At 40.4% G+C, this 20,939-nt stretch overlaps 1 protein-coding gene across 1 annotated transcript; it reads left to right on the top strand.

The window, feature by feature from the left end:
• Positions 1-755: 755 nt before the first annotated feature.
• On the top strand, positions 756-20,865 carry pde11al (phosphodiesterase 11a, like). The gene is made up of 20 exons (XM_087812353.1): positions 756-1,679; positions 5,708-5,866; positions 7,120-7,209; positions 7,270-7,410; positions 7,475-7,539; positions 8,435-8,558; positions 9,213-9,288; positions 9,347-9,414; positions 9,476-9,568; positions 11,259-11,309; positions 13,834-13,980; positions 14,041-14,148; positions 15,018-15,127; positions 15,259-15,349; positions 16,972-17,072; positions 18,093-18,170; positions 18,234-18,297; positions 18,590-18,664; positions 18,941-19,024; positions 20,000-20,865. Exons 1-20 carry the CDS (start codon positions 912-914, stop codon positions 20,183-20,185), a joined length of 2,679 nt encoding a protein of 892 aa, XP_087668479.1. The 5' UTR covers positions 756-911; the 3' UTR covers positions 20,186-20,865.
• The last annotated feature ends 74 nt before the right edge of the window (positions 20,866-20,939 follow it).

Here is a 20,939-nt window from a genome sequence, read left to right as displayed (position 1 = left end):
GCGACGGAAGAGTAGTTAGTGTTTCTTTAATTTCTTTTGATTATATGTCAATCAATTCATTAGAAATGACGTTAAAATGACTGTGAAATTTAGCTTTTTTAAATAAACAATTTATTTTCATTTAATTATAAGTGTATAATGATGTAATTTAGATCATTGTCATTTTTATATGTTTTACATATTGATCCATCTGGACCTGATCAGTGGTTATCAATGTTACCTGTGTCTTAGTTTGAATGTTCAACTTAAAATCTTATTTTTAAATGATTCATTTCTCTATTAAAACCTTCGATCTTTTCATTCACTCTTCATGTTCTTTTATTCTTTCATTCGATCACTTGTATGGATTGACAGGTGAATATATCCTCTCGTGTGCGTGTTGTCATGCCAACAGGAAGAAACTAAACCTAAACATTTCATAACAAGATCAAGTCTTTCCATAACATTTCTTCAATTTACTTTAAAACGGTTTGAAATGAAAAGAAACAAACAATAAATCATGTAATTGTGTTAAAAAATGTCTTCGCGCTGCAGGTAAAAAAAAAAGGTTTATTTTGAGTTAAAAGAGAAAAACCTTCAGGAGGATGAACGTGTTTCTGCTGAGGCTCGTGATGCTCAAGAGAAAGAAGCAAATATTGGCTTTTGATTGGCGCTCCTCGCGCACGCGGACCGGGCGCGGGAATAAAAAGCGAGGGAGCGCGCGAGCGAGAGAGAGAGAGAGAGAGAGACGCACTTTCCTCTCCTCCTTCTCTCCTCCTTCTCTCCTCCACTCCACGCATCCATCCCGCCGCGTGGAGTCTGCGATGCGAGCCTCAACCCTCTGACCCTCTGACCCTCTGACCCTCTGACCCTCTGACCCTCTGACCCTCTGACCCTCTGACCCTCTGACCCTCTGACCCTCTGACCCCGCCATGGCGACCTTCGACTTCTCGGACGTGGAGGCGTTCCTGGACCGGCACCCGGACCTGTTCGAGGAGTACCTGGTGCGCAAGGCGAAGTGCGAGCAGATCGGTCGCTGGCTGAAGGTCCACCAGCCCGGGTCCAAGGTGTCCGAGGAGCGGCGCGCGGTGCGGGACCCCCTGTGGCCCTCCAACCCGGACGGGCTCCGGAGACGCTCGTCCCACATGGAGCTGCGGCGGAACTTCGCCCGGTCCAAAGCCAGCACCGCGCACCGGACCTACGACGAGCACGTGAGTCTGGCGGAGCACGAGGACCACTCCAGCGTGCGGCGGCGCGCGCTGCTGCGTAAAGCCAGCTCCCTGCCGCCCACCACCGCGCACATCCTCAGCGCCCTGCTGGAGTCCCGGGTCAACGTGCCCCAGTACCCGTCCAGCGCCATCGACTACAAGTACCGGCTGAAGGAGACCAGCGAGCGCGAGTTCTTCCTGGAGCTGGTGAAGGACATCTCCAACGAGCTGGACCTGACGCACCTGAGCCACAAGATCCTCATCAACGCCTGCATCCTGGTGGACGCGGACCGCTGCTCGCTGTTCCTGGTGGAGGGTCCGGCCCACAAGAGGACCCTGGTGTCCAAGTTCTTCGACGTGCACTCAGGGACCACCGTCAGACCCTCGTCCAGCACCCTCAGCTCCAGCGAGGTGCAGGTGCCCTGGGGCAAGGGCATCATCGGGTACGTGGCCGAGCACGGGGAGACCGTCAACATCCCCAACGCCTACCAGGTGCGTGACCCTTGACCTCTGACCTGCTGGGGTTCACCTCACACGCCAACTTATAGCACAGATTTAAAAATAAATAAAATCCTTTCAACACTTGATCTCTGCAAACATGGATTTAAAACAATCAAAGTCAGGTTTTCAAAGTGTAGTTTGACTCGATGTTTGAGATCATGGACCTTTTATCTACGTCGTTAGATTCATTCATTACATTAAGAACATATTTGGTTCAGTTGGTTTTTGTTGAATCATTTAAAAATATGATTTACTTTCTTAATATAAGGTCATTAAAGTTGAAGTTTTAATGCCAGTCTTGTAGTTTTATTATTACAGAGATGATGGTTCTTTAAAATTCAAGCAGCAGGAGCCGAGGTCTCAAGCAGGAAACACAATTTCATATGATTTATTGGCTCTTTTCTGCTTGTTATATGAGGTTTATTAAGCTTTACTTCCACCTTCATACTTAAAGTAAAAGAGGGTCCAAACAGAATGATTAACCAGCTAGTTTAGCTAGTTAATGAGCTAATTTAACTTTCTGAAAAATAAAAGTATCATCTATAAAGTGTTTTTGATCAATAAAATGATAATGAAAAGAGATTTATTTGTTTAAATTTGTTTGATGAAGTTCAAGTTTGACTCATTCTGGCTCAGTTGGGGATAAACTTCCAACATATTGATCATTAAAACTCGATCATTGTCACAAACTCTCTGGAATAAATGCTTCGACTGTCGCAGTTGCAGCAGAGAACCTGACGGTGATCAAGTCCATTCTTAGTGAAGATCATCAGGTTCGATTTACTCCGACAGGAAAAGCCAAAAAGAACAAGAAAGAATATACGTTCAAGGAAACTTTCTGTGTGTAGTTAGTTTGTTCTCCCCGTGTTGCCTGGGTTTACTCTGGACACTCTGGTTTCCTCCCACAGTCCAGAAACATACAGAGGTTGATTGAGAACTTGAGGGAAATTGTCCGTAGATATGAGTGTGTGTGTGAATGGTTGTCCTGAGACAGACTGGCGTCCTGTCCAGGGTGTCCCCTGCCTCTCGCCCTATGAAACTGGGATAGACTCGAGTCTCCCCGCGACCTCCACAAGGGATAAAGCGATAATGAATGAATGAGAGAATGAATAAGAAATACACAAGTATATTTATAGAATATACATGTATTGACTTTAAAAGAATAATAAATACACAAGTATATTTATAGAATATACATGTATCGACTGTGACAGAATAATAAATACACAAGTATATTTATAGAATATACATGTATCGACTGTGACAGAATAAGAAATACACAAGTATATTTATAGAATATACATGTATTGACTTTAAAAGAATAATAAATACACAAGTATATTTATAGAATATACATGTATCGACTGTGACAGAATAATAAATACACAAGTATATTTATAGAATATACATGTATTGACTTTAAAAGAATAATAAATACACAAGTATATTTATAGAATATACATGTATCGACTGTGACAGAATAATAAATACACAAGTATATTTATAGAATATACATGTATCGACTGTGACAGAATAATAAATACACAAGTATATTTATAGAATATACATGTATCGACTGTGACAGAATAAGAAATACACAAGTATATTTATAGAATATACATGTATTGACTATAAAAGAATAAGAAATACACAAGTATATTTATAGAATATACATGTATTGACTATAAAAGAATAAGAAATACACAAGTATATTTATAGAATATACATGTATTGACTATAAAAGAATAAGAAATACACAAGTATATTTATAGAATATACATGTATTGACTATAAAAGAATAAGAAATACACAAGTATATTTATAGAATATACATGTATCGACTATAAAAGGATAAGAAGTACACAAGTATATTTATAGAATATACGAGAGTAAGAACTGAAGAACCAAATACTGAGGACGATGAGATGAAGGAGGTTCAAAGTAAAAGTTGAAGGATCCAGAAAAAAGAAGTTATGCAATAAAAACATCAAAGAAGTTCTTGAGAAAGTGAAGCGTATTAAAGGTAATAAACGAGTGTTTCAGAGACAGAGGAACAAAAGTAATTAGTTTGATTATGTCAGACGAAGGTTTGAGACCAAAGAGTCCAGCGTCAGCAGCAGGTTATGTAAGAGAGCAGGAGTCCATCCCTGGAGGTTCTGCTGAGACGTTCCAGGAGCTGCGTCATCCGACAGAGACCCTGACGAGAGCGTCGTTAACTCTTTACATGGAGGCGCAAAACAACGACGCAAACGTAGGAATCCACGTAACCATGGCAACCAGCATGTGGTTGAAAGAAGGGATTCGTTCGTAAGAATCGACCACGAGAAGAAAATATTTCACTTTTCATTCAAATATTCACGACTAGGGCTGAAAATATTGATACACTTGGATATTATCTTTTCAAGGTATTGTTTCGATGTATTTTGTTGGATTTTAAATCATGTTTTATTTTGATCACACCTTTATGTCTTGTATGTCCATAATGTGTGCAAGAAAATCAATGAACTCCATTAAAAAATATATTATTACTAACAATTATATGCAAATATTCAAGGTGTACATTTTTGTCCTAAAATAAAAAAATGTGCCTCTAGATGGCAGCACTCATTACTTCCTCTGCAGCTGAAGAAAGAATGAAATCACGATAATTAATTGATATTCAACACAACAGAATCGATAAATCAACACAAAAATATATTTTTTAAGCTTTCAAATGCTCTTTTTTTTATCATTATCACCAATATTTGTATAGTACTTTTATTATTTATATTTTAATGAAGTGTATATAATAAAATAGGTCAACAAACAAACATCAAACCAGAGTCAAGTACTGGACAATACTACACATATATACTTGTTACTACACTATCACAACACTAGAGTCAAGTACTTAACAATACTACACATATATACTTGTTACTACACTATCACAACACCAGAGTCAAGTACTGGACAATACTACATATATATACTTGTTACTACACTATCACAACACCAGAGTCAAGTACTGGACAATACTACACATATATACTTGTTACTACACTATCACAACACCAGAGTCAAGTAATGGACAATACTACACATATATACTTGTTACTACACTATCACAACACCAGAGTCAAGTACTGGACAATACTACACATATATACTTGTTACTACACTATCACAACACCAGAGTCAAGTACTGGACAATACTACACATATATACTTGTTACTACACTATCACAACACCAGAGTCAAGTACTGGACAATACTACACATATATACTTGTTACTACACTATCACAACACCAGAGTCAAGTACTGGACAATACTACACATATATACTTGTTACTACACTATCACAACACCAGAGTCAAGTACTGGACAATACTACACATATATACTTGTTACTACACTATCACAACACCAGAGTCAAGTACTGGACAATACTACACATATATACTTGTTACTACACTATCACAACACCAGAGTCAAGTACTTGACAATACTACACATATATACTTGTTACTACACTATCACAACACCAGAGTCAAGTACTGGACAATACTACACATATATACTTGTTACTACACTATCACAATACCAGAGTCAAGTACTGGACAATACTACACATATATACTTGTTACTACACTATCACAACACCAGAGTCAAGTACTGGACAATACTACACATATATACTTGTTACTACACTATCACAACACCAGAGTCAAGTACTGGACAATACTAGACATAAATACTTGTTACTACACTATCACAACACCAGAGTCAAGTACTGGACAATACTACACATATATACTTGTTACTACACTATCACAATACCAGAGTCAAGTACTGGACAATACTACACATATATACTTGTTACTACACTATCACAACACCAGAGTCAAGTACTGGACAATACTACACATATATACTTGTTACTACACTATCACAACACCAGAGTCAAGTACTGGACAATACTACACATATACTTGTTACTACAGTATATATCACTATAACACACCATAACTTCCTCAGGATCATCGCTTCAGTGATGAGATCGACAAGCTAACAGGCTACAAGACTCAGTCCATCCTCTGCATGGCCATCTGCAACAGCGACGGCGAGGTCATCGGGGTCGTGCAGGCCATCAACAAGAACCCCACGGGCACGCCCTTCACCGAGGACGACGAGAAGGTGAGCGTGTCGAGGGTCAAGGGTCGAGGGTCGAGGGAGACACCGTGTGCTTGTGTTAATGGCTGTGGAGACCAAACGTTCTCCGGAGGCGTGGAGACAGAAGGTCAGCCGGAGCTCAAGTGTGGAACATTAAAAGCTGTGCAATATATAAACTCTCGCACATTCCCAGGATCAACTCTCCACCGCGCACTTAAAGTGAGCCGAGCAGAACGCATTAGAGCAGGATCCAGCGCTTAATGAGCACCTATATCTCGCTTTATTGGTGACCAAATATTGCACAGAAACTCCCAGAGACATAAAGAGAAAACACTCGTTCTCGCCGGAAAGTCTGCTTGTTCAGCACAAAATGTCGGCCAATCAGAAGGAAGCAGACGCTGGTTGAATTTCAGCTAAAGAAAGAAGCTGTAAATGTGTTTAAGAAATGTATATTTTAAGATAAATACTTAAGACACATTTACTTGTTCCGTCTGAGACCAGGAGAGAGTTCGGCGCAACCGTAAATATTAGTACTACATCACAAATACTGCATTAACAGCATTTCTACCATGTGTGTAGTTTCAACCGCACCATCACTGTCTGGCACTCTGCTGCAACATGTAGTAGCGTAACGACACGTTTGGATCAAATGTTGTGATACCAGCTCCAGCATCACCTCCACGTTAACATTTTTGAATTAAATAAATAAATAAAAATACACATTTTTCGTTTAGGCTGGAACTTATTTTATTTATGTTATTTAAAAAATGTTTAAATTATTTTCATTTACAAATATCAAAAGTTAATTCTTAAAAATCTCTCAAATGGTTAAAAAACAATATTTCAACGGGAAATAAAAAGGGCTTTTTTTTAAAACAAAACAAAGCTTAAAGAAAAAGGTAATAGTACCTTAGTAGTATCTAACAATAACCAAATGTATGATGGATTTAAAAGCTTGGTTTTTATAATCAACTATATACATTTATTCCATTCGTATTATTTACTTTTTTATATCTTTAACGCCACCAATAAAGTTATGTTGTGTTTAAAACTCTAGTAATTAAAGTTTTCTGATACATTTCTTTATGCTTCCTAGAGCTTCTACACTCGTCCACTAGGGGGCAGCTGAGCAGGTCCACCTCCTGCAGCAGGAAATGTTCGATTGTTTCAGTGGTTTTGACGCCTCAGCTCTTGTGATCCAGCATCTAAACAATCATTGAGTTCTTTTAAGAAGTTGTTTCCAGGAGCAGATGCTGGACTCACCATGTCTCATCCAGGTGCTGCAGATGTACCTGCCCTTCTGTGGGATCTCCATCTCCAACGCCAAGCTCTTCTCCGAGTCGCGCAAGGAGTACGAGCGCAGTCGGGTGAGAACCTCGCGGAGGTCTTGCTCCGGATGTTGAGCTGACAGAGCTGTGGTGGTCCAGGCTCTGCTGGAGGTGGTCAACGACCTGTTCGAGGAGCAGACGGACCTGGAGAAGATCGTGAGGAAGATCATGCAGCGAGCGCTGACGCTGCTCCAGTGCGAGCGCTGCTCCGTGCTGCTGCTGGAGGACATCGACTCGCCGGTGAAGCTGCGAGAAGATCCGTCCGTGGTGGTCCGTCCAACATCTCCTGTGACTCTCCCCGCAGGTGGTCAAGTTCTCCAAGACCTTCGAGCTCATGTCTCCTCTGTGCAACGTGGACCGAGACATGAGGTGAGCGGGTCCTTCAGAATCATGGTCATAACTCTGGTCTGGAAGTGAAGACATCTTTGACCCGGAGAACAAGGTTGTCTCTGGTCTGAGGAGCTCAGTCGTTCAGGAGAGACTCACAGCAGAAACACACCGGGGTCCCACTGGGAGGAGACCTCGGGGCAGACCCAGGACGAGTCGCAGAGACGTATACCTCCTTCCTGACCAGGAACATCTAAAAAAAATGTTTAATTCCAAGAAGAGTTGGAGAAAGTCTGGAGATCTTCGCTCCGGCTGCTGCCCCCTCGACCCGACTCTTGATATCAATCATTAAGAGAGAATACAAAATGTTTAATAAGTAGAAATATAGAAGCACTTTTAAGTACTAGTAGAAGTACTAGAAGTTCTCGTTGTCAATCATAAATCGTCGGAATATTGAACAGTTATATTTAATATTTAAACATTTTTTGAATAATTTAATTAGTTCCTTTGCATATTGAATGTTTATTTTTCTTTTTTTATTAATTTAATTCAAATTTATTTACACGTAGAGTTTGATATTATTATTCTTTATTTGTCGACTCTTATATCAAATATAAAATATATCGACCTTCTTCATTAAAAATTATTAATTTAAGTAATACATTGTATTTAGAAAATGTGTTTTATTTATATATTATTGAAATAAGAACATCAAACTCATTCTGTATAAAAAAAATCATTCAATTTAAAAGTTTAATATAACAAATAATTGATTGTTTCAATAATATCAAGTATTTTAATGTTCAATATTGTATTTGATAAAGTTCTATATTTACAGCTGAAGTTCATGATGGTGTAGATAAACTAACTCATATATATATATATATATATATATATATATATATATATATAAGATGTTTATGTTCTTCTTCCACAGCAGCCTGGAGAAGCTCTCGTGCTCCGACTGGTTGATCAATAACAGCATCGCTGAGCTGGTGGCGTCGACTGGACTTCCTGTCAACATCAGCGACGTGTGTCAAGACCCTCGCTTCGACGCCGAGGTCCGTCACAGATCAGCACAAACTTCTGCTTCTCTGCCTCTTTTTGACCTGATCCAGAGCTTTTTACACAACAAGTACATTTTTACAGCATTATTTCAGGAGTTTAATATCTTAAGATAAAACCTGGAAACATCTTGAAACTAACAATCATTTATCAATTTAATCAACACAGAGTTTGACATTATCTTTGTTTAAATTAAATATAAAATGTCGGTATAATAGTGCGAACATTTTCATTATAGATTTATTCATTTAAAAAGGAAACAAATACTATAAACATAAGTAAATATTGAATTTAGAGAAAAAAAAATGGATTTTTTTTAATAAGAAAATCAAACTCGAAAATAAATTCAAGTTTTCTACACTGTAAATGTTAAACTCAAATTGAATTTCAAAGACAACATACCTATGACACACACTAACTTAAACATGGACCCTTAAAGTCACATTAACCTCGGAGTGTCCGGAGTAAACCAACAGAAGCAAAGAAACTTGAACCAACTTCCAAACAGGAATGTCTCCCCCTAGCGGTCATTAAGGGGAGTGTTTCTCGGCTCGTCTGCTGCTTCAGAAGAAGATGTTGTTGAAGTTACACACCTGAACTACACACAGGATGATTGTGTGTCTAACACGTGACCGTGTGTGTCGTCGCAGGCGGACCAGGCGTCAGGGTTCCACATCCGGTCCGTGCTGTGCGTCCCGATCTGGAACAGAACTCATCAGATCATCGGTAGGTTCCTCAGCCAGAGGATGGTTTTGACGCGTCTGATCATCTGACGCGTCGACAGGTGTCGCTCAGATCCTCAACCGTCTGGACAGAAAGACCTTCAACGACGCCGACCAGAGACTTTTCGAGGTTGGATTCTGACGTGAGAGAGTTTTAAAAGAGTTTAAATGTTTTGTTGGTGACCTTGAAGGCCTTCGTGATCTTCTGTGGACTTGGAATCAACAACACCATGATGTACAACCAGGTGAAGAAGACCTGGGCCAAGCAGTCGGTGGCGCTAGACGTGAGTTCATCTTTCAGTAGACCTTTGGTAACCTTGGGTTTGGAAGAACATTTGAATTTTAACTTTTTTAATGTTAAGACTTTGATTTATTTTAATTTTTAATTTCGATTTTATTTACTTTTGAAGAATGTAATGAAATTATTTGTAAATTGAAAGGTTGATTTTTTTGATTCTTTATTAATTGAATGGAAAATGTTATTTAATTTTCCAAATTAATTTTTTTTACATGTGAATTAATATTATAATTCCAGTAATTCAAATATTTTCTATTTAACTCAATATTCTTAAATTTATATTCTTTTTAATTCAATATAAAAACGTTGGCGACACCAGACAGAACCAACAGAGCTGCTGAACTTTGGGCCAATCATGTGACGCGCAGACGATCACATGATCTATTAAATCAACATATATTTACATTGAATTTTAACAGCTTTATTGACAAATACTTGAATTCAGAAAATTTCTTTTTTGATTGTTAACATTAGAATATCAAACTACATATGTATAAAAACACTTTTATTTTGAATATATTAAAAAATAAAATTACTTGAATTTAATTCAGGTGTTTAATAAAACCTTTTTTTAAAATATATAAATTATTAAATAATAATCTGATACTTGAACACATGAACAGATGTTGACGATCACGAGTCACATGATCGAGTCACATGATTGACACATGAACAGATGTTGACGATCACGAGTCACATGATCGAGTCACATGATCGACACATGAACAGATGTTGACGATCACGAGTCACATGATCGACACATGAACAGATGTTGACGATCACGAGTCACATGATCGACACATGAACAGATGTTGACGATCACGAGTCACATGATCGAGTCACATGATCGACACGTGAACAGATGTTGACGATCACGAGTCACATGATCGAGTCACATGATCGACACATGAACAGATGTTGACGATCACGAGTCACATGATCGACACATGAACAGATGTTGACGATCACGAGTCACATGATCGACACGTGAACAGATGTTGACGATCACGAGTCACATGATCGACACGTGAACAGATGTTGACGATCACGAGTCACATGATCGACACATGAACAGATGTTGACGATCACGAGTCACATGATCGAGTCACATGATCGACACATGAACAGATGTTGACGATCACGAGTCACATGATCGACACGTGAACAGATGTTGACGATCACGAGTCACATGATCGACACATGAACAGATGTTGACGATCACGAGTCACATGATCGAGTCACATGATCGACACGTGAACAGATGTTGACGATCACGAGTCACATGATCGACACGTGAACAGATGTTGACGATCACGAGTCACATGATCGACACATGAACAGATGTTGACGATCACGAGTCACATGATCGAGTCACATGATCGACACATGAACAGATGTTGACGATCACGAGTCACATGATCGAGTCACATGATCGACACGTGAACAGATGTTGACGATCACGAGTCACGTGATCATCTCCACACGCGTGTGCTCCACTGAACGTCTCTTCACCTCGAACCTCACGTCATCAACATGTTTGTTGCATCAATATTTCAGCAGCTTCGACTCACTCATGACACACTCGTCGCACACATCACACAATCACACAATCACACAATCACACAATCACACAAATACACAACCAGACGAGTGAATCTTGTTTTTAAATCCCGCAGATGTTGTCTTATCACGCCACCTGCTCCAAGGTGGAAGTTGATCGACTCAAGGTAAGAATCTGTCGACTGACAGCTGTCACTCATCGACGATCCCTAAAACATTGAACAGGCTGAGGCCACAAGGGGGCGGAGCTTAGTACTTTTTGGGGGATTTTTCCTTTTCATGAGAAGCTCAGAAAAGGTTGTAGATTTTTAAAGTGCATTCAAACAGAATCATCATCATTTAATGAATCTACGTTTAAAAGTTAGAAGAAAAAAAAATACAAGTTATTGAGTTAAAGTTTTTGATAAATATTTATTGTTCAAAACAAAACAAAACAAAAAACATTTCAGTAAAAACAAAGTAAGTTTCTTGTGTTAACAAATGTGTTGTGTTTTCGGGCCTCTGGGTCAAAGTGACCCGAAAAACAAATGTGTTTGAGGCATCAACTGTTAAAGTCAACTACTCAACATTCTGATGACACTGAAATACTTCCGTACGTAAACCTGAAGATCCTCCTTCATGTCTTCAGTGACATTGAAAAAAACAGTAGGTCAACCTGCTGTGGGGTCTGAAGTTAGTGGAAAGTCAAAATGGCCGCTTGTAGCATCAATCAAACGCAGAAGTATCTTCACAAAAAAAGCTTTAAAAATCTTGTGCTCGTAATCACTTCGACCTCGTGACCTTGACTCATCAAGACTCTTCTGTCAATCATCACGTGTCGCTGACGACCTCGTGACCTTGACTCATCAAGACTCTTCTGTCAATCATCACGTGTCGCTGACGACCTCGTGACCTTGACTCATCAAGACTCTTCTGTCAATCATCAAGCGTCGCTGACGACCTCGTGACCTTGACTCATCAAGACTCTTCTGTCAATCATCACGTGTCGCTGACGACCTTGTGACCTTGACTCATCAAGACTCTTCTGTCAATCATCACGTGTCGCTGACGACCTTGTGACCTTGACTCATCAAGACACTTCTGTCAATCATCAAGTGTCACTGACGACCTCGTAACCTTGACTCATCAAGACCCTTCTGTCAATCATCAAGCGTCGCTGACGACCTTGTGACCTTGACTCATCAGGACCCTCATGTCAATCCTCAAGCATCGCTGACGACCTCGTGACCTTGACTCATCAAGACTCTTCTGTCAATCATCACGTGTCGCTGACGACCTCGTGACCTTGACTCATCAAGACTCTCCTGTCAATCATCACGCGTCGCTGACGACCTCGTGACCTTGACTCATCAAGACCCTTCTGTCAATCATCAAGCGTTGCTGACGACCTTGTGACCTTGACTCATCAAGACGCTTCTGTCAATCATCACGTGTCGCTGACGACCTTGTGACCTTGACTCATCAAGACTCTTCTGTCAATCATCAAGCGTCGCTGACGACCTTGTGACCTTGACTCATCAAGACGCTTCTGTCAATCATCACGTGTCGCTGACGACCTCGTGACCTTGACTCATCAAGACTCTTCTGTCAATCATCATGTGTCGCTGACGACCTCGTGACCTTGACTCATCAAGTCTCTCCTGTCAATCATCAAGCGTCGCTGACGACCTCGTGACCTTGACTCATCAAGACTCTTCTGTCAATCATCACGTGTCGCTGACGACCTCGTGACCTTGACTCATCAAGTCTCTCCTGTCAATCATCACGCGTCGCTGACGACCTCGTGACCTTGACTCATCAAGACCCTTCTGTCAATCATCAAGCGTTGCTGACGACCTTGTGACCTTGACTCATCAAGACGCTTCTGTCAATCATCACGTGTCGCTGACGACCTCGTGACCTTGACTCATCAAGACTCTTCTGTCAATCATCAAGCGTCGCTGACGACCTTGTGACCTTGACTCATCAAGACGCTTCTGTCAATCATCACGTGTCGCTGACGACCTCGTGACCTTGACTCATCAAGACTCTTCTGTCAATCATCACGTGTCGCTGACGACCTCGTGACCTTGACTCATCAAGTCTCTCCTGTCAATCATCAAGCGTCGCTGACGACCTCGTGACCTTGACTCATCAAGACTCTTCTGTCAATCATCACGTGTCGCTGACGACCTCGTGACCTTGACTCATCAAGTCTCTCCTGTCAATCATCACGCGTCGCTGACGACCTCGTGACCTTGACTCATCAAGACTCTTCTGTCAATCATCAAGCGTCGCTGACGACCTTGTGACCTTGACTCATCAAGACGCTTCTGTCAATCATCACGTGTCGCTGACGACCTCGTGACCTTGACTCATCAAGACCCCTCTCTCAATCATCAAGCGTCGCTGACGACCTCGTGACCTTGACTCATCAAGACTCTTCTGTCAATCATCAAGCGTCGCTGACGACCTCGTGACCTTGACTCATCAAGACTCTCCTGTCAATCATCAAGTGTCGCTGACGACCTCGTGACCTTGACTCATCAAGACTCTCCTGTCAATCATCACGTGTCGCTGACGACCTCGTGACCTTGACTCATCAAGACTCTCCTGTCAATCATCAAGCGTCGCTGACGACCTCGTGACCTTGACTCATCAAGACTCTCCTGTCAATCATCACGCGTCGCTGACGACCTCCTGCTCTCTCAGGCGGCGAAGATTCCTCTGAGCAGCGAGTTGGGCATCGACGAGTTTCACTTCAACGACTTCTCGCTGGACAACGACGCCATGATCACGGCGTCTCTGCGGATGTTCCTGGAGCTCGGCGTCGTCCAGAAGTTCAAGATCGACTACGAGGTAGACGTTCAGGTTCCTTCGCTCGCCACGTTGTGACGACGGCGTCCGAACCCTCCGCAGGTTCTGTGTCGCTGGCTGCTCACGGTGAGGAAGAACTACAGGACCGTCGCGTATCACAACTGGAGACACGCCTTCAACGTGTCGCAGTGCATGTTCGTCATGATCACGGTGAGTTTTCACACCATGAACTGATAACAAGAATACATTTGATCAAACTTTCTCAACGTCATTTCTGGAGGAATGTTTTCTAATGTTTTCAGATCATAGATGTGAATAAAACTTGTTTAAGATTAAATATTACACAATAAAGCTACTTTTTCCTATTTCATTTCATAATTAACAAACAATACTTCAACTTTTTGCAATAGATTTTTTTGTTTCCGTGACATATTTAGGCAAAAAAATGTTTTTCCATTTCTTTTTAAGATTATATTTTAAATAATATGCAATTAAATTAATGCTTAAGGTTAACGGTTGAATAATTTATAATAAAACAATAGTTTATAGGATCCAATCATGGATATAAACAATTCAAATTCATGTTATATTCTATTATTATTCAAAGTTTATGCCATCATTTAAACACGATTGATGATAAAACACAAACTAATTTGTCTTCACGTCATCATTTGTATCGTTTTAATCATAGTTAAGTTTTAAGACGGAGCTAACGAGGGAAACACCGCCACCTATAGATCACTTTGTGTGTTACAACAACTTGACAAGCCATTCAATAAACATGTGAAACCATGTAAAAGTGAAAGAAAACTATTTTATAATGTATTAAAAACTCCTCAACTTCCTCATATTTCTTTCATAAACACACCATTAAAAGAAGGTTTTTTGAAGGATTCAAAGATCTTGTTTCCATGACGACGGGTCCTCAGTTAAAGTACATTCATTGATGAAAACGTATAAATAAATGACTTTAGAAACGGAAGTATTTTCTAGAACATAAAGACGAGAAGAGAGAAAACAATAGTACGTGTGAACTTTGACCCCAGAGGTGGTGAATGTTCAACATGTGTTCGTCACAGACGGCGAGTTTCCAGGACGTGTTGTCAGACGCCGAGACTCTGGCGCTGATGGTAGGATGTCTCTGTCACGACCTGGACCACCGCGGGACCAACAACGCCTTCCAGGCCAAGTCAGTAGAACCAAACCCAATTGATCACGGACTGATCAGTGATTGATCAGTGATTGATCAGTGATTGATCAGTGATTGATCAGTGATTGATCAGTGATTGATCAGTGATTGATCGATCGCACGGCTTGCAGGACCGGCTCTGCCCTGGCCTTGCTCTACGGCACTTCGGCGACTCTGGAACATCATCACTTCAATCATGCCGTGATGATCCTGCAAAGTGAGGTGAGACTCTCAATGAAACACTTGTTTTCTAACATTGCTCTTTGTTTATCTCACTCCCTCTCATGGAACTGGGCGTCTACACCTTTGGTTTAAGGGTTTGAGACGTCGACGAATCAAACTGAAAAACTGTTAAAAGATACGACAAGTAAAAAAAAATGTAATTTAAACATGTTTATCGAAGTTATACAAGGTTTATTAAAATGTTCCTGAATTACAAAAAAATATATATATAGTATTGCTTTGATGTATTTTTTTCCACAAGGTTTATTACTATGGAGAGTAATACAGAGTAATACTGTGGAGCATTGCGGAGTAATACTAAAAGAATCGCAAAGTAATACTATGTTTACTCGCAGAGTAAAACTACAGTGATATACTGAGTTATCCTTCAGAGCCTCACGGAGCAATGCTACGGAGCCTTACAGAGTAATACTTCAAAGCCTAACAGAGCAATACTACGGAACCTAACAGAGTAATACTACAAAGCCTAACAGAGTAATACTACAAAGCCTAACAGGGCAATACTACAGAGCCTAACAGAGTAATACTACAAAGCCTAACAGAGTAATACTACAAAGCCTAACAGAGCAATACTACGGAACCTAACAGAGTAATACTACAAAGCCTAACAGAGCAATACTACAGAGCCTAACAGAGTAATACTACAAAGCCTAACAGAGTAATACTACAAAGCCTAACAGAGCAATACTACGGAACCTAACAGAGTAATACTTCAAAGCCTAACAGAGCAATACTACGGAACCTAACAGAGTAATACTACAAAGCCTAACAGAGCAATACTACGGAACCTAACAGAGTAATACTACCGAGCCTAACAGAGTAATACTACCGAGCCTAACAGAGTAATACTACAAAGCCTAACAGAGTAATACTACAAAGCCTAACAGAGCAATACTACGGAACCTAACAGAGTAATACAACAGAGCCTAACAGAGCAATACTACGGAGCCTAACAGAGTAATACTACAGAGCCTAACAGAGCAATACTACGGAGCCTAACAGAGTAATACTAAAAAGCCTAACAGAGTAATACTACGGAGCCTAACAGAGCAATACTACGGAGCCTAACAGAGTAATACTACAAAGCCTAACAGAGCAATACTACGGAGCCTAACAGAGTAATACTAAAAAGCCTAACAGAGTAATACTACGGAGCCTAACAGAGTAATACTACCGAGCCTAACAGAGTAATACTAAAAAGCCTAACAGAGCTACTGAGCCTCACAGTCTTTGACTAATAACTACTGGAAGGGCTTTGCTGTTATGGGATTAGAAGGTGTTTAAATGAAACATCTACACTGAAGACGTCACTTTATCACCTACGACAGTAAACGATGACGACGTCCGAGTTCGACAACATTTTAAATCTTTATCCACAAGTTTAAAAAAAAACACCTCGTTCACGATGTAAATGTTTCTCTGGTCCAAACACAAGCTTCGGGACACAATATGTAACAATCAGCAAGTCCCGGCTAACTAGATTGTGTATCGATCAGTTTGGAGAAAAGGGAGCTGGAAAGTCTATAGTCCGACTAATTAACATCGTAATGAGCGGCGGCTCCGACACTGAGCGATGATCTGCCCATGTTTCTCCGACACAGGGTCACAATATCTTCGCCAACCTCTGCTCCAAAGAGTACAGCAACATGATGCAACTGTTGAAGCAGGCCATCCTGTCCACCGACCTGACGCTGCACTTCGAGTGAGTGACACCACATGAGGAACCCGAGATAATAATAATAATAATATGATAAGAACACCTCTTCTAAAAGTCTGAGTCCAAGTTGCCGAGAAATGAAAGATGTAAACAAACACTAAACTATAGACTTACTCTGGAGAGTGTATTTTGTACCCGACTATGTAGAGGAGTACACAGGGGTGTGATATTTTGCCTGAGGCAAATCAGTTTAAAATGATGGCACCAGTGGCACCACTAGCAAGTAAAAAGTTGTCTGATATGATATTTAGGAATAAAAAAAAAAATACCTCAAACATGTCTTTATCAAACTAAGGGTGTAAGAAAAAAAGGATATACTTAAATATCGCAAAACATTTTTTTATGATAAGGTTTAAATATTTAAGTAGTGTATCGAAAGTGTTTACAAAATAAAAAAAAAAAGTATTTTCAACTGAATTAAATTATTTAGGGCCTTGAAAAACTAAGTGTCAAACTTTAAAACAACATAACTTCCAACCTCTAGATGGCAGCAGCTAAGGGAAAAATTAAATGAGATCCCGGGGTTGACTGAGGACGAGAGGATACAGTGACTCCAGCAGCTTTTAAAGCTGATGTTTGGACATATTTTGGTTTGAAAACAAATGACAGCAGTTACAACTGAGGACGAGAGGATACAGTGACTACAGCAGCTTTTAAAGCTGATGTTTGGACATATTTTGGTTTGAAAACAAATGAAAGCAGTTACAACTGAGGACGAGAGGATACAGTGACTACAGCAGCTTTTAAAGCTGATGTTTGGACATATTTTGGTTACTCAAGTTCTACAAATATATCCGTGTTCCTAAAGTACCACTATATATCAAAATATATTGTGTATAGTTCGATTCTTGACAACGCACACCTCAAGTATACCAGACTCGCGAGGGTGAGATATTTTGCCTGAGGTAAATCAATAGCATCACCAGTTGAACTAACGACTAGCATTGAATGGAGTATTTCGATCTTTCTCGATGAAACGACTCTAACTTGTGTTTGTTCTTAAAGGCGCAGGAGCACGTTCTTCGAGTGCGCTCTGTCCGGAGACTTCAGCTGGACGGACGAGGGCCACAGAGAGATCCTCAGGTGAGTCCTCAGGTGAGTCCTCACGACATCACGCTTCCTCAGGTGTAACCAGGTGCTCCACAGGTCCATGCTGATGACGGCCTGCGACCTCGGCGCCGTCACCCGACCCTGGAAGATTTCCAAACAGGTAGATTCTTCTCTTTGTTTACTCCGCCTCACATCTGGATCCAGATGTTGCCGACAAAGCGACACACGAGCGAGTGGCGAGCGAAAGGCTTCGTGAGCAACAACAACCAGATGAGTCGTGAAATTTTAATCAGGCTGAATATTTAACCACATGGTCGTTTTGGCGCCGACGGAAGCAGCCGATTGGTCGAGTCGGTGATTAATCACGTCCGTGATGAATTATTCACGTCGAGGGGAGAACGTTTGCGAAAACATTTTCCGGCGATGAGAGAGAAATATGGTGTTTATTTCAGGTGGCGGAGCTGGTGACGAGCGAGTTCTTCGAGCAGGGCGACCGAGAGAGGTCCGAGCTGAAGATGACTCCGGCCGTGAGTCCAACACTTTCCTTTCCACCACAAACCATCGAATCACGTTTTAAAACAACGACTTTAAAGGAGTACACGGTGGTAAAAATCAACGTCATGAGGAATCGAGACATTTATAGCTCAAGAATTTTGTTGATCCTCCTTTCCCTCCATCTTACTGCTCACTTCCTGTCCAGACAGGAAGTCTGCTAGAATCCAAGTGTTCATAAATGACCAGCACAGTAATGGTTATTGTCCTGTCAGAACTGCATTAAAAAATCTGTTTCAACTTCTCTTCAGGCCATTTTTGACCGAAACCGAAAAGACGAGCTTCCGGCGCTTCAGCTGGAGTGGATCGACGGCATCTGCACACCTCTCTACCAGGTACCCCAGTGCATGATGGGCCATCGTTAACAGTACTTTTATGTTCTGTCAGTATTTGGGGCTAAATTGTGAGCACAGAAGTATGTCTGTGCATTGAAACTATTTAAAACGTTGAAACTTTTCATTTTCTTTATTGAATTGTTGTTGTTTTTAAGGTTTAAATTCTTATTTTTGAAGATTTTAATTCAAGTATTTCTGTAGTAAAAGGTTTGTTTTTTTACTGAACAATTTTGAATGAAAAATATTTCAAAATGATTTACTTATTAACTAATTTAAGCCCCAAATAACTTACAATTATTGTGTTATTATGTTATTATTATATACATTTTCACTACCTTGTTAAGTCTGCAGTGGTCAGTACTTGTCGTCTTCAATGTTTTTAATTAATTTTACATTTTGTTTTTGATTTTTACACATAGAGTTTGATATTCCATTTACAGTAATTAAAAAATATATTTTCTAAATTCAAAATTTTCAAATGTTTACTCCTTTTAATTCAATATAAAAACGTTGGTATGAAAGTGTCTCCAGACAATATTATCAGAGACTGAACTAATGGATCCAACTTTCAGCCAATCCTGCGAGGCCCAGACGATCACATGACAACATAGAATCACATGATCCAGTAGCTCGGTGCTCGATTGGTTTAGTCTGGTGTCATCACAGCAACATTCTTATGTTACTTTAAAGGAACATGGATTGAAAAATGAAAAATCATATTTGTAATTATTGGAATTAGAATATTAAACTCTCTTATTTATATTTAATTAATAAGGAAACAAATTCAACCTTTCAATATATCAATTATTGATTTCCATTATCCAATACAAAAAACAATCTTTTAATATACGATTTATTGAACTTGTTTATTTTTTGAGAAATGATTCAATGCTTAAAACAAACTTAATAAAAAAAAATGGATGACATGTTCAATATTCCCGCGACATACGTGACGCCGCCTCTGGTTCGTCGCAGTCGTTGTTCAAGCTGAACAGGAAGCTGCAGCCGATGGTCGACGGGATCGACGCCAACCGAGGGAAGTGGCAGGAGTTGAGCTGCTCGTACCAACCGTCTGGACCGGAGTCCTGCGACCCGCGGCCACCGGAGGGCGCCCTGGAGTCACACGGTCAGGACGCCACAGGAACCGGCGGCGACAAGTGAATGATTCAGGTCACAGGTCACAGGTCACAGGTCACAGGTTCAGGGACGTTTCCAAGGCCAGTTTCTACATTTCTACTGACTCCAGAGCTTTTTACCCTCGACTAGCAACCAAAGCAAGTTCTCGCCGCCGACGAGGCCGACGTGGCTCCAAATCCAACGTTCACTGTGACGACCTCGGTCTCGGGTCGTGACCCCTGAATGTAGACCGGAGCATGAACGTGTTCCCGAATGTTTCTCTCACGGATGTCTTACCTCGTCTGCATGATGTTTGAGCCTCGTGACCGACGGGCCACGAACGCATCGCGACCGCATGTTCGGTTTCAACTCAAGCTTTCGTGTTCAGTGGCGCGTTTTGATGATGTCATCAATCATCACCACTTTATTTCAAGAGCGAGTTCTGACGACTTGTTACTTACGTGTTGTTTCGTTTGTGCAGTTGTGTAGTTGTGAGTCCGGGACAAAAGTACCTTCTGATGCTGCAACATGGTTTCCTGAAAGTTGAGAGATTTGTTTTTATTTGTGCTTTTATTTGACACCAAACATGTGGAACATCATAAAACTACAGATACAGATACAAAAGAATCATTTAGAATCAATCACATGTGATTTAAACACATTAACACACTTTGTAATAACAAATACATTATTTATATTTAGTATAAAAGGGAATAAATATTTGTAAAAACATACAAATATAGGGAAATAAGTTACTACATATAAAGAAAAATCTAATGTATGGAACAAGGTAGAGAAA

The sequence above is a fragment of the Callionymus lyra genome, chromosome 17 (assembly GCF_982586985.1).
Source record: "Callionymus lyra chromosome 17, fCalLyr1.hap1.1, whole genome shotgun sequence".
Classification (NCBI taxonomy): domain Eukaryota; kingdom Metazoa; phylum Chordata; class Actinopteri; order Syngnathiformes; family Callionymidae; genus Callionymus; species Callionymus lyra.
This window is presented reverse-complemented; position numbering and strand designations above follow the sequence as displayed.

Excerpts from the sequence above, each read along its gene's own strand:
- pde11al (XM_087812353.1), top strand. The coding sequence starts at position 912 with ATGGCGACCTTCGACTTCTCGGACGTGGAGGCGTTCCTGGACCGGCAC. Across the intron at positions 15,128-15,258 it reads AACAACGCCTTCCAGGCCAA|GACCGGCTCTGCCCTGGCCT; the intron begins GTCAGTAGAACC and ends CACGGCTTGCAG. Across the intron at positions 18,171-18,233 it reads GGCCACAGAGAGATCCTCAG|GTCCATGCTGATGACGGCCT; the intron begins GTGAGTCCTCAG and ends GGTGCTCCACAG.